The sequence below is a fragment of the Eptatretus burgeri genome, chromosome 3 (genome assembly GCF_056783735.1).
Source record: "Eptatretus burgeri isolate ZD-2024b chromosome 3, Ebu_testis_v1, whole genome shotgun sequence".
Classification (NCBI taxonomy): Eukaryota; Metazoa; Chordata; class Myxini; order Myxiniformes; family Myxinidae; genus Eptatretus; species Eptatretus burgeri.
In genome coordinates this window covers 52,069,576-52,081,568 of record NC_140963.1, presented here as the reverse complement: position 1 = coordinate 52,081,568, position 11,993 = coordinate 52,069,576, and the positions used below count along the sequence as shown (strand labels likewise).

Here is an 11,993-nt window from a genome sequence, read left to right as displayed (position 1 = left end):
TTGTTGTTTTTCTTTCCGAGGAGCGCTACGTCACTCAGGCGGTTGAAACCGGTTTGTCTTTACCGCCAGATATTTTCGTTAGCGTTAGTATGTTGGACTCACCAGCGGTGAAAATCACTTTATCAAATTTGCCACCTTTCGTTAAAAGCGAACAGATCTTGTCCGTTTTAAAACAGTTTGGCACGGTGGTGTCAAAAATCTCCATGATTCCTTTTCGTTTGCGTTCGGATTCCACAGTCCGCCATAACATGTCCTTCCGGCGGCACTGTTACATGGTGTTAAAAAACAACGCTCAATCGCTCAATGCCTCAGCTATGTTGTTAGTTGAAAATCGAAATTCCCGGATGTACATTGCAATAGAGACAATGACGTGTTTCACGTGTGGTGCCTTCGGACATTTAAAAGGTGCTTGCCCGAAGTATATATCCGGTGGCCAATCTAGACAGTGAGGAACAAGCGCCGATCCTAGTGGCACATCTAGAGTCGATATTAGTAATAATAATGGCGCGTCTGCAACGGGAGATCGACCTTCACATTCGAGCGCGGAAACCGATAATTCCCCGGCTGATGACGTGGGTTTTATCACTGTGTCCTCCAAGAGGAATTATAAAAGAGGAAGCGGAAGTGAGGACACACAGGCGAGCTGTTCGAAAAAGATAGTGCCGTAGAATGAACGCAATGTTTCTATCTTAGAAACAGAAGCTCCTGCAGCTGGTCCTCTGCTGCAGAATAGGTTCAGTGTGTTCGCTGAAAAGGGAGGAGACGTTTCCGTTCATTCCTCTCACGAACAAGGACCGAGCGCAACGCCCCAAGATGTTGTGGTCACCACCCCGGTCACTGACATTAAAATCAAGAACCACAAACCTGCTCTTGTCGCGCGCCCTGCTGAGGACGAAGTGTCTGAGGTAATGGAGGAGGAAGAAATAACAGCCCCAGAAGGAGAGTGCGAAGCCTCCGATACAAAAACGGTAATCCCTGTTACGGTCTTTAAAACTCCCGCTGTGGAAACAGCTACACCTTTAGCAGAAGACGATTTTCCCGTTGTGAGAGCATCAACTTCAGTGTGTGAAGAGAAAAATAAAAACCATTCGGATTACGACTCAGATGGGGCCTCGTCGTTTGCCTCTAGTGCTGGTAGTGAGGTCTGGAACGACCCAGCAATAGCCAAGGAACTGGAGGGTGATGATGATTTATCACCCGTGGAAATTCTCCAGTTTCTTCAGGACACTTTTCGAAAGAAAAACGTTAAGATTATAACCTTCTTCCCGAACCTGTCTGGCTTTATAACCTCTTCAAGACGTCTCCTCCTCAAGGCTGAACAACTTGGTGTGACTGAGTCACAAGTATTTCGCCTTAGGAAGTGTGTATTGAAAGCTCGGAAAGAGCTACAAGCGCAACCCAACTTCCTTTTACCTGACAAACCCTCCATGCCTACACCATGACCTTCTCTATTGTAACTTTAAATATAAATGGGGGACGTTGACCCCTGCGCAAAGCTCAGGTAAAGTTGCTTGTCGAGCAAAAACATTTTGATGCTGTTCTTTTGCAAGAGACGAGATGTAGCTCTTCGTGCTCGAGCGAATGGACTCGCATCATGAAAGGACAATGGTTCTTTAGTAGCTTGACCTGTCCTAGTGCTGGAGTGGCTATTTATTTAAATCCTTCTTTCTGTCCTGAAAATGTCACTTTCAAGGAGTTTATTAAAGGGCATTTAGTTTCAGTTAATTTCCTTTATAATGGTTATAAACACACTTTAATAAATGTATATTCACCGAGTACGAGCACAGAAAGATTAGTTTTCTTTACACAGTTAGAAATGTTCCTCACACACCTTGTTTTTGATGGTCTTGTTTGTCTGAGTGGGGACTTTAATTGCACATTGTATCCCACCCTTGATTGTAATGGAGAAGAGCCCCATCCACCAAGTACGGCACCCTTAAAGAGGGCTTTGTCCAAATTATCCCTTATGGATGTATGGAGACTCCAGAACCCATCTGCACGACAATACACGTGGTGCCGATGTGCAAATGGCCGGCTATCTCTTGCAAGGATAGACAGATTTTACATGAATAATGACTCTTTAAATGTCATCGACCATGTTGACATCACCCCAAGTGGCTTTTCGGACCATCACATGGTTGTTCTTCATCTACTTTCCCCGGTTCGAAATCGTGGCACTGCCCATTGGACCTTCAATGCGAGTCTTCTGCAAGATGACGCTTTTCCTGTCGCCTTCCGAGCCTTTTGGGAAGTTTTGCGACTACGGAATCCTTCCTACTCCTGCCTCGCACAATGGTGGGACAATGCGAAAACCCACATCAGGACCTTTTGCCAGCAATATAGCTCCTTTTGTACCAAGAATGAATCTGCGCTGCAATCTCTAATTGCTAAAGAAATATTGTCTCTCCAGTCAACCTTTCAAACTCCCAGTGCTGAAAGGACTAGTTCTCTACTAACAACGAAGAAAGCCCTCCTCGCCCAACTCTGTACAAAACAAGCCAGAGGTGCTCTAATAAGGCTGCGAATGGAGAACTACAGCTTTATCGATACTCCTTCCAAGTTTTTTTGCGTTAGAAGCGCAAAAAAAGAGAAACCAGCAAATAACTTCGCTGCGGACACCAGGAGGCCGAGCAATACACGATCCAAAAGACATTAGGAGCTTGACCAAGCAATACTTCTCTGACTTGTATTGTGCCAGAAACACTAAGGAAGACATGATTCGTTCCTTAACCACCTCTTTGCCCACCTTGTCTGAATCTGCATGTCAAAAGCTTGAAAAGGAAGTGACTCTTGACGAACTTTCTATTGCTTTGCAAACTTTGCCCACAGGTAAAGCTTCTGGACTTGATGGAATCCCTGCAGAGTTTTACAAAGCCTTCTGGGATTTGTTGGGACCTGAGCTGCTTGACCTCCTGGTTGATAGCCTACGGTCAGGCTTGTTACCACTTAGCTGTCGCAGGGCCACACTCGCTCTCATACCTAAAAAAGGAGACCTCCAGCAACTTAAAAATTGGCGTCCCATTTCGCTCCTCTGCACGGACTCCAAGATTTTCTCGAAAGTTCTTGCCAACCGCCTCAAACCTTTGATTGAGGAGATTGTACACCCCGATCAATCTTATTGCATTCCTAAAAGGGCAATACACGATAATATTTTTATTGTCCGTGACATGATCGATACTTGTATTGCTGAACATAGAAATGTTGGTCTGGTGTTTTTAGACCAAGAAAAAGCTTTCGACACAATTGATCATTCTTATCTCTTTGCTGTTTTACGGGGGTTTGGTTTTAAGGAAAATTTTACTTTCCATATCAAACTATTGTATAATAATATTTTAGTGTGCTTAAAGTAAATAACATCTTAAGTCAGCCTTTCCCTGTGACCAGAGATATCCGTCAAGGGTGCCCCCTGTCTGGCCTTCGATACTCCCTATCAATTGAACCTTTACTACATCGTCTACGCACGCGGCTACAAGGGTTTTATCCTCTGCCGTTAGAAAATCCCCTAAAAACCATTGCTTATGCGGATAATCTCTGTGCAATTTGTGCGCTCAGATGACGATGTTCGTGCTTTGGTTGAGTCTGTCAAGGAATTTAGCCTGGCTCGCTCGACTAAAGTTAATATGGAAAAGAGCAAAGCTTTTTATTTAGGTCCACAGAGTGAGACTCCCCCTCCAACCCTGCCAGGGCAGCTTGAATGGACCAATGAAGGAATACACTACCTCGGTGTCTTTCTTGGAATTCCAGTTTTTATTTCAAAAAACTGGGAATCGCTCATTACCAAAACTGAGCAGCGGTTAACAAAATGGAGGGGACTATTGAAGCAGCTTTCCTACTGGGGTCGTACTCTAGTCATTAATAATCTTGCGGCATCAATGCTATGGCATGTTTTTAAGGCACTGCAGGCCCCAGCTTTTATCCTAAGAAAACTTAAAAGTCTTTTTGTGGACTTTTTCTGGGGGGGGGGGAAAGCACTGGCTCCGGCTAGGAATACTAAGCCTACCGACAACAGAGGGTGGACAGGGGCTAATAGAGGTAACGAGCAAAGTGATGGCTTTCCACTTCCTCTCAGCACGAAGGCTTCTATACTCCGACGTCCCATGGAAAGCCTTTGCCCATTGCTTGCTTAAGCAAGCTGGAAAACTTGGCTATGGTGACGAGCTCTTTCTTCTCAACACGAAGCACGTGGATATGACATCGGTCCCCCTTTTTTACCGAAGCATGCTGGAAGCATGGCAGGCGTTTTCTTTTCGCCGTGATACCAGTGCTTACTCCCTTCAGATGTTTTTAAAGGAACCAATATTTTTACATCCTTTTTTTAATGGGGTCTGTAGTGACAGATCTTTCATGCAAAAGTTTATTGATGTCGGCGTTACCAGAGTTGAACACCTCAGGGAACCCCCTTGTACATAGATGGAAGCCAGCTGCTGACATTGCCGTGGCCACCAGTGTGAGGTCCATCAGAGTTATTGGCAGAATTTTCTCTGTGATCCTACGGACCTTTAAACAAACCGAGTTAAAATGGGACCCAGACATTGAAGATGCCCTCCATCTTTCCCAATGTCCTTTCCCAAATCTGTTAATTTTATTTCAAAGTTTTATGCCCTTCAACCGGATGGAGAAATCCTCAGTGTACAATCTATGTGTTCTCACCCTTTTTCCTGACAAACCTGCAGAGCCACAAGCTCATTGGCGAGCGCTGCTTCAAGCTAACCTTTCCACTACAATAAAATGGCAGGTGATGTACAGAGAACCTATTATCAAGCGCTCGGGCGATCTGCAGTGGCGGCTGGCACACAGCATCCTGCCTTGCAACGTCCTGTCCCACCATATATGTCCTGAAAAGTCGGAATTGTGCCCCTTTTGCGATACCCCGGAGACCATTTTTCACATTTTCATTGAATGTTCAAGGTTGGCCTCGCTTTTTGGAATCATGTCACGTGTGATCCGGGGGCTCGGTTTGTCTTTTACACATTGTGTTTTTATATTTGGTTTTAATGTCTTGTATCAATGTAAAAATGAATGTCTTTTAGCAAACTTTTTGTGTTCTGAAGCAAAACTTGCCATTTATTTATCGAGGAAGCGAAAATTGCAGAACACTGATGTTTTAGCTGATGACGTCTTAACTATTTTTAAAGCATTGGTTACGTCGCGTGTTCTTTTTGAGTTTGAAACTCAAGATCCTGCTTTATTTAAAAACCGGTGGTGTGTGAAACAATCCTTATGTAGCATGGTTGGTGGTGCTCCAAGAATCGATTTATAAATTTAATATTACCTCTTTGTTACCCCTTCCTTTCCTGGTTATTCATTTTGATGCTTGTACAAACATACTTCACCATGTGAAACTTGAATTTTCTCGTAACAAAGGGGAGAAGTCTCTCGCTCTCGCTCTCGCTCTCGCTCTCTCGCTTGGCACGCACGTGCAAACGCAAGGGGCTGTTGCTCAGTCTCCGGCGGTACGTGTGGAGCCTGTGTTGCTTTCTCCCTTCTTATCATCTTCTTCTCCTCTCTCTAATGTATTTTTTGGGGGTTGTTCCTTGTGTATAAACTGTTATCAATGCTTTATCGATTACTTGAAAATTGAATTGGTTTCTTCTCTTCTTTTTTTTTCCACTCTTGTATATAATTCTTTGCTTTGTTGGATTGAATTTTTATCCTTTATACATTTTAAATAAAAGGACATAAAAGTCTCTCTTTCTCTTTCTCTCTTTCTCTCTTTCTCACTGTCTCCTCTCTCTCTCTTTCTCTCCTGTCTCCTCTCTCTTTCTCCCTGTCTCCTCTCTCTTTCTCTTTCTCTCCTATCTCCTCTCTCTCTTTCTCCCTGTCTCCTCTCTCTCTCTCTCTCTCTCTCTCTCTCTCTCTCTCTCTCTCTCTCTCTCTCTCTCTCTCTCTCTCTCTCTTTCCCTCGCTCTCTCTCTCTCTTTCCCTCGCTCTCTTTATCTCTTTCTCTGTCATTATTTATCTTGCAAGTAAGGTTGTGGACCTCCTGTTCAGAGAGGCGTTGGTATTAATGGGTCAAAACCCCAATGGGGAACAGTTCCGAGCTGATTATCCGAAGAGCCATTGAATCGGTCGGGCACTCCATTACAATGGCCAATTAATTGTTTGCATTGTAATTATTCAGAGAGGTTCGGGAATTAAAGTGGTGAAACCCCGATGAGGAACAGTTCCGAGCTGATGATCTGAAGGGCCATTTAATCAGTCGGCAGTCCATTGCAATGGCCAATTAATTGTTACCCTCGCCAAAGGAGAGGGTATTCCATTTGTCTGTTTGTCTGCACACACTTTTGTGTTTTTTTTTATCTTCTGCAATCGCTTGTCAGATTGAGATGAAATTTTCACCATTGGTGTGACTACTCATGGAGGATATTTTAATGATAATTATGATGACATAGGTCACATGGTGTGGCAGCCATATTGGAAAAACACAAAAACTTTGGACTTCCATCTCTGAAACTGCACCGAGGAAAAAAAATTCAACTTGGCACATCGCAAGTACTCATGGGGAATTAGTGATTTTTTTTTTAATGACGTCATAGGTGTCCTCGTTATGACGTCATAATTGCATATGTAGAGCGCCACATCTGCTCAGTATGAAAAATTTTGAGGGTCATATTGGGATGAAATTGTCCACAGAAAAAAAAATTCATGACACCCTTGATTCGGCAGCTATATTGTTTTTTTTTGTTTTTTTTTCACTTGAAAAAAAATTTCTTCTCTGAAGTGGCTGAGCAGATCGAGGTGAAACTTTACACGTATGACTGCCTGTCCATGAGGAACAAAAGTTTCACATATATGATGTCATTGGTCACATGGTTTGGCAACCATATTGGATTTACCCTAAAACATAAAAATACACCACTCAAAAGAAGTCTTGGTGAGAGTCTGCAATCTCCGATTGCTCTTTTTCTTGTTTTCATTGTAATTATTGCGTGTTGGTAGAATTTTTTATTTTTTTTTGATGTCCAAGTTTGTCTGAAGAATGGTTGGTTGTTTTTGGATCACCTGCCTTGGTTATGTGAGTACTTATTTATAATTTTTTTTTGAATTTTGTCTGTCAGTGTTATGTCAAAGTATAGTACAAGTTGAAGGATTTCTTCAGGTGTCAGTACCTCTGCAACCAAAGGTGGATGGAGGTTATGTTTTCACCCCTGTTTGTCTGTCTATTTGTCTGTGAGCAGAATATCTCAAAAAGTTGTGGATGGACCAGATGAAACTTGGTGGCCTGGTTGGGTGTGTGACAAGGACAAAATGATTCAATTTTGGTGAAGATCCAGATCTGGATACGAGAAACTTTTACATTTTCATAGAGTGATTCTTCACCATTGAGAGATGTGGCCAAAAACGTTAAATAGCAAGATATTTCAAAAATTTATGGACGGATTTGGACGAAATTTGGTGGCCAGGTTAGGTGTGTGACGAGGACCAATTTATTCAGTTCTGGTGAAGATCTGGATGCAGGAATATTTTTAATTTTGCAAGTGATTCTTCACCATTGAGAGATGATTCCAAAAACGATGTATTGCACAATATCTCATAAAGTTGTGAATGAGTTGACAAAACGATGTGGATAAGTATATTAGATGACGAGAACAAGCCGATTCGATTTTGGTTCAGGTCCGGATACAGTTCCGGCCTATCGGTGGGATACAAAATGTAAACTATTCAGCCTGGCAGAGGGAAGCGCTCTTCCAAGTGCAGTTCTAGTCTGTCTGTTTGTTTCTCTTATTCTCTTGCTTTCCCTCATCCCCCTTCCTTTTTGTGTCTCGTTGTTTACCCATTGCCCCACTCAGTATTTCATACTTCTGTTCTCCTTTTCTTGCTTTTTCATGAGCCTAGGTTTTGTCAAAAATTTTGCAAAGAAAGAAAAAATTATTGGGATTTTGACAATAGAGGAGCAAAAAGGAAAGTTTTGGAAGGGATAGAAGGATAAAGAGAATACATTGATATCTACATGGGCTAAAGGGAGGTGTCAAAGATGTGCCCTTCTTTCATATGATGTGATGTGTAAGTGGACATTTCTACAAAAAAGGACCGTGTGTCCTGAAGCTCACCTGGATCAGAAGCAAGTCACTCAACCCCCCCCCCCCCCCACAGACCCCCTTAGACCCTGGGAGAGATATATATGTAGTGTCCGGAGGGCATATATATTTATTTTGTCCGGAGGGCCACTACTCCACAATATATATATATATATATATATATATATATATATATATATATATATATATATATATATATATATATATTTATTAGGGTACCCTGTCAGTACAGGGTACCCTATTGTTTTTCTTCTGTTTATTATTATTTTTCCGCCGGCATTTTGCACCCTTTTTCGCTTTAAAAATCATTTTCTCTGGAACACTAAGTCCGATCGACAGGAAATTTTCACCATAGTATGTATCTTTTTTGATAGCACAATCACGTTATAATTATGACGTCATTGGTCACGTGGTACGGTCGCCATCTTGAAAAAAGCGATAAACTTTGGACATCTGTATCTCGGAAACCGTGCAATGGAAAAATTTTTCGTTTGATACATTTTACTAAGCTCCCTATGGGGAACACGTGTGATTTTTCGTGACGTCATAGGTGAAGCGATATACTGGTGAAAATTCGTCAAGTAGAACGCTGTATAGGAAAAATCTGAAAAATTTTGAGCATCATCTATGCCTAAAATCACCGACGAAAATGTTTTTCTTGACGTCATCGATGACGTATTTCGGCCGCCATCTTGTTTTTTAGTGTTTTTTTTTAAAAAAAATCTTCTTCTCCAGAACGGCTGTGCAGATTGAGGCGAAACTTTACAGGCACATTCCCCCTGAGGTCCTCTTTCAAGTTTGTTAATTTGTTGTTGATACGTCACATGGTTTGGCGGCCATCTTGAAAAAACCCTAAAACCTTCAAACATCTTCTTCTCCAGAAGTGCTGGTCCAATGAAGGCGAGATTTCAGAACTATATTCGTGAAATGTATGCGATGCAAGTTTGTTAATTTCGAAGTGATAGGTCACATGGTTTGGCCGCCATGTTGGATTTAAGAAAAATATTAAATAATGTTTTCTCTGATATTTCATAAGCCATCGAAGCGAAAATTTGCAAGTGCCTTCCTCCCTCAACTCTGCATACATGATAAAAATTTTTTACCTCAGAAGTCACATGGTTTGGCGGCCATCTTGGATAGAAAAATAGACCTTATCCGATTTACACGAAACTTCACACACTTGTTCGGGTCGACGGTGGAAAGCAGAATTTAAATTTATGATATCAGAGGTCACAAGGTTCGGCAGCCGTCTTGGATTGAAAATGAATAAATTTTTAAAATCTTCTTCTCCAGAAGGGCAAGACAGATTAAGACGAAACTTCACACATATATTCCCCATGAGGTCCTTTCCTAAGTTTGTTAATTTCTTCTTGATCGGTCACATGGTTTGGTGGCCATCTTGAAAAAACCCTAAAACCTTCAAATATCTTCTTCTCCAGAAGCGCTGGTCCGAGGAAGGGGAGATTTCAGAACTATATTCGGGACAGGTAGGCGATATAAGTTTGTTAATTTCGAATTGATAAGTCACACGGTTTGGCCGCCATGTTGGATTTAAGAAAAATATTAAATAATGTTTTCTCTGGAACCGCTTAACCTAACAAATCGAACGTTTGCAAGTATAATCTACCATCGTGTGTGCACGCGTGGTAAAAATTATGACGTCACACGTCACATGGTTTGGCGGCCATCTTGGATAGAAAAACGCACCTTTACCGATTTACACAAAACTTCCCAAACGTGTTCCAATAGCAAGTTGGATGCAGAATATAAATTTGTGATGTCATAGGTCACATGGTTCGTCAGCCATCTTGGATTGAAAAATAATATCTTTAAACGTCTTTTTCTCTAAAACCACTGAACAGATCCAGGCGAAATTCCACCACTATGACCGCCTCTCCATGACAAATAAAAAGTTCTCAACCCCTTTTGAGGTACGACGCAACGTTTGGCAGCCATAGTGGATTGAAGGAAAAATATTAATTAATGTTTACTCTGGAACTACTGCATCAATAAAGGTGAAACATCACCTTTATGGTGGAACATTCATGCGGAATGAGGGTTTGAAATTTCAACGGGATCGGGCCCAGGGTTTGGCAGCCATGTTGGTTTTAAGAAAATATTAAATAATGTTTTCTCTGGAACTGCTTAACCTAGCGAAGCGAAAATTTGCGCTTATCGTCTACGTTCGTGTTTGCCAATGTGCTGAAAATTATGACGTCATAAGTCACATGGTTTGGCCGCGATCTTGGATTGAAGGATAAATATTAATTAATGTTTACTCTGGAACCACTGCTTCTATATATACGAAACTTCACATTTGTAATTTAGCCGACATGTGAAACAAACGTTTAAAATTTCAACCTGATCAGTCATGCGGTTTGGCAGCCAGAATTATTTAATTATTTGAATCTGTTCGCCAGTAATAAGGAAATTGACCGCTTTGTGCTGCCCGGTTCGTAACTCGTCTGTTCCGCGCCGTCTCGAAGCAGGCCTGTGTTTGTATCACCATTAAATAATGTTTTCTCCGGCACCGCTTATCCGATAAATGCGAAACTTTGCGACTATGATTTAAGTCTCATGTTGTATCAGTTGTGTCAAAGGCGGACGGACTGGGTACCCGGTCATCACTGCCAGCAGTTATAAAGTGGCAGTTCTAGTTTTGTTTGTTTTTGTTAATGCCATGAACAAACTTGAGCACATCATGAATGTTGTGGTCAAGTTTCATTGAAATTGTGTGTAGTTTCGGAGAAGAGAGCAAATACCTATTATGGGGGGTTGAACCCCCCCCGTCCCTCCCCAGTTTGACTCCTTTAATGAGCGTAAATTTTTATGCGGTCAATACACCTTTGTTAGGCATTAGATATGAAGCTTGTGGCCAAGTTTCATCAAAACTGTGTTTGGTTCAAGCGATAATGACGTGTTTTCGGACGGACTTGCTCACTCACACACTCACCGACGGACATTGCTCGATCGCATTAGCTCTCCTGACGAAAGTCCAGGTGAGCTAATAATTGCTTCTCACTGAGGCTGAGATGCATCAGTTTCTCAGCTTGATGAGACTTGTGCTGCTTGTTTTTATTTTATTTTTCAATATACATGTGTAATTTGTCATTATTTTCAATATGTTGGTATATTTTATTTTTTGTTTCTTTTTACAGATGCCATGTGAATATTTGTCCCTGGATGTCATGGAAAAGTGGATTATCTGTAAGTTGTTGTTGTTGGCTTATCTGCAACTTTTTTGTGCAGCAAAAACAAAACATCTTTCTCGATAATTGTCATTCATGTTATTGTTCTTTTAATTCCTTCTACCTGCCCTGTCCTCTTTCCCCAGTTGGATTCCTTCTATGCCACGGAAGCTTGAACTCCGACTCAACGGCGCTCTCGCTCTGGCGCATGGCTCTGAACTCGAGCTTTTGCGTGACGCTCTTTCGGGACGAGGTGTTTCAATTCCACAAGATCATTGAGGAGCTTTTGCTGAATATCAAGGGGTACGCTGGAGCTTTTGATTTGTCACGGCGTGTGCCAATCCAAACGTTGCTCACCTTCGTCATCTGGTTATGTGACCTATGACCGTTGCAGATGTAGCAAACGAGCGACAGAGGTGCGAGAAAGCCGAGAATATGCACTCGCCCACGCGTGAGTACACTTGTATGTAAGGAGATGGGCAAATGTAAGCTTGCTTGTAGTAGTAACAACAGTCACTCACTGTGCCTTTACAGCTATCTTTTCTTTATTTGCTTATCATTTTGAGTTTAATTATTTTATTTCTTTCTGCAGAGGACCAGTGCACAGGGAGCGACGGCGGTTCCTACGCAGTGCGCTTTTGGAACTTTCAACTGTGCTTGCCGACCAGCCAGGACTCCTCGGCCCTAAGGTTTTTTTTTATGAGTGGGATGGGGGCGGGGGTTCTTTGAAACACTTGATGTGAATTTTCAATGAGGTGCAAGTCTT

The 11,993-nt window shown here is 42.0% G+C and overlaps 1 protein-coding gene across 5 annotated transcripts in view; it reads left to right on the top strand.

The window, feature by feature from the left end:
* The window catches only part of LOC147029871 (nck-associated protein 1-like), an 87,941-nt gene that overhangs the window by 49,598 nt on the left and 26,350 nt on the right, over positions 1 to 11,993 (top strand). For all 5 annotated transcript variants that reach the window (XM_085873311.1, XM_085873310.1, XM_085873309.1 and 2 more), the window contains 4 exons: positions 11,198 to 11,246; positions 11,374 to 11,530; positions 11,622 to 11,678; positions 11,820 to 11,916. In XM_085873311.1, the coding sequence (XP_085729437.1) occupies positions 11,198 to 11,246; positions 11,374 to 11,530; positions 11,622 to 11,678; positions 11,820 to 11,916 (360 nt within the window). The remainder of the gene's footprint in view (positions 1 to 11,197; positions 11,247 to 11,373; positions 11,531 to 11,621; positions 11,679 to 11,819; positions 11,917 to 11,993) is intronic.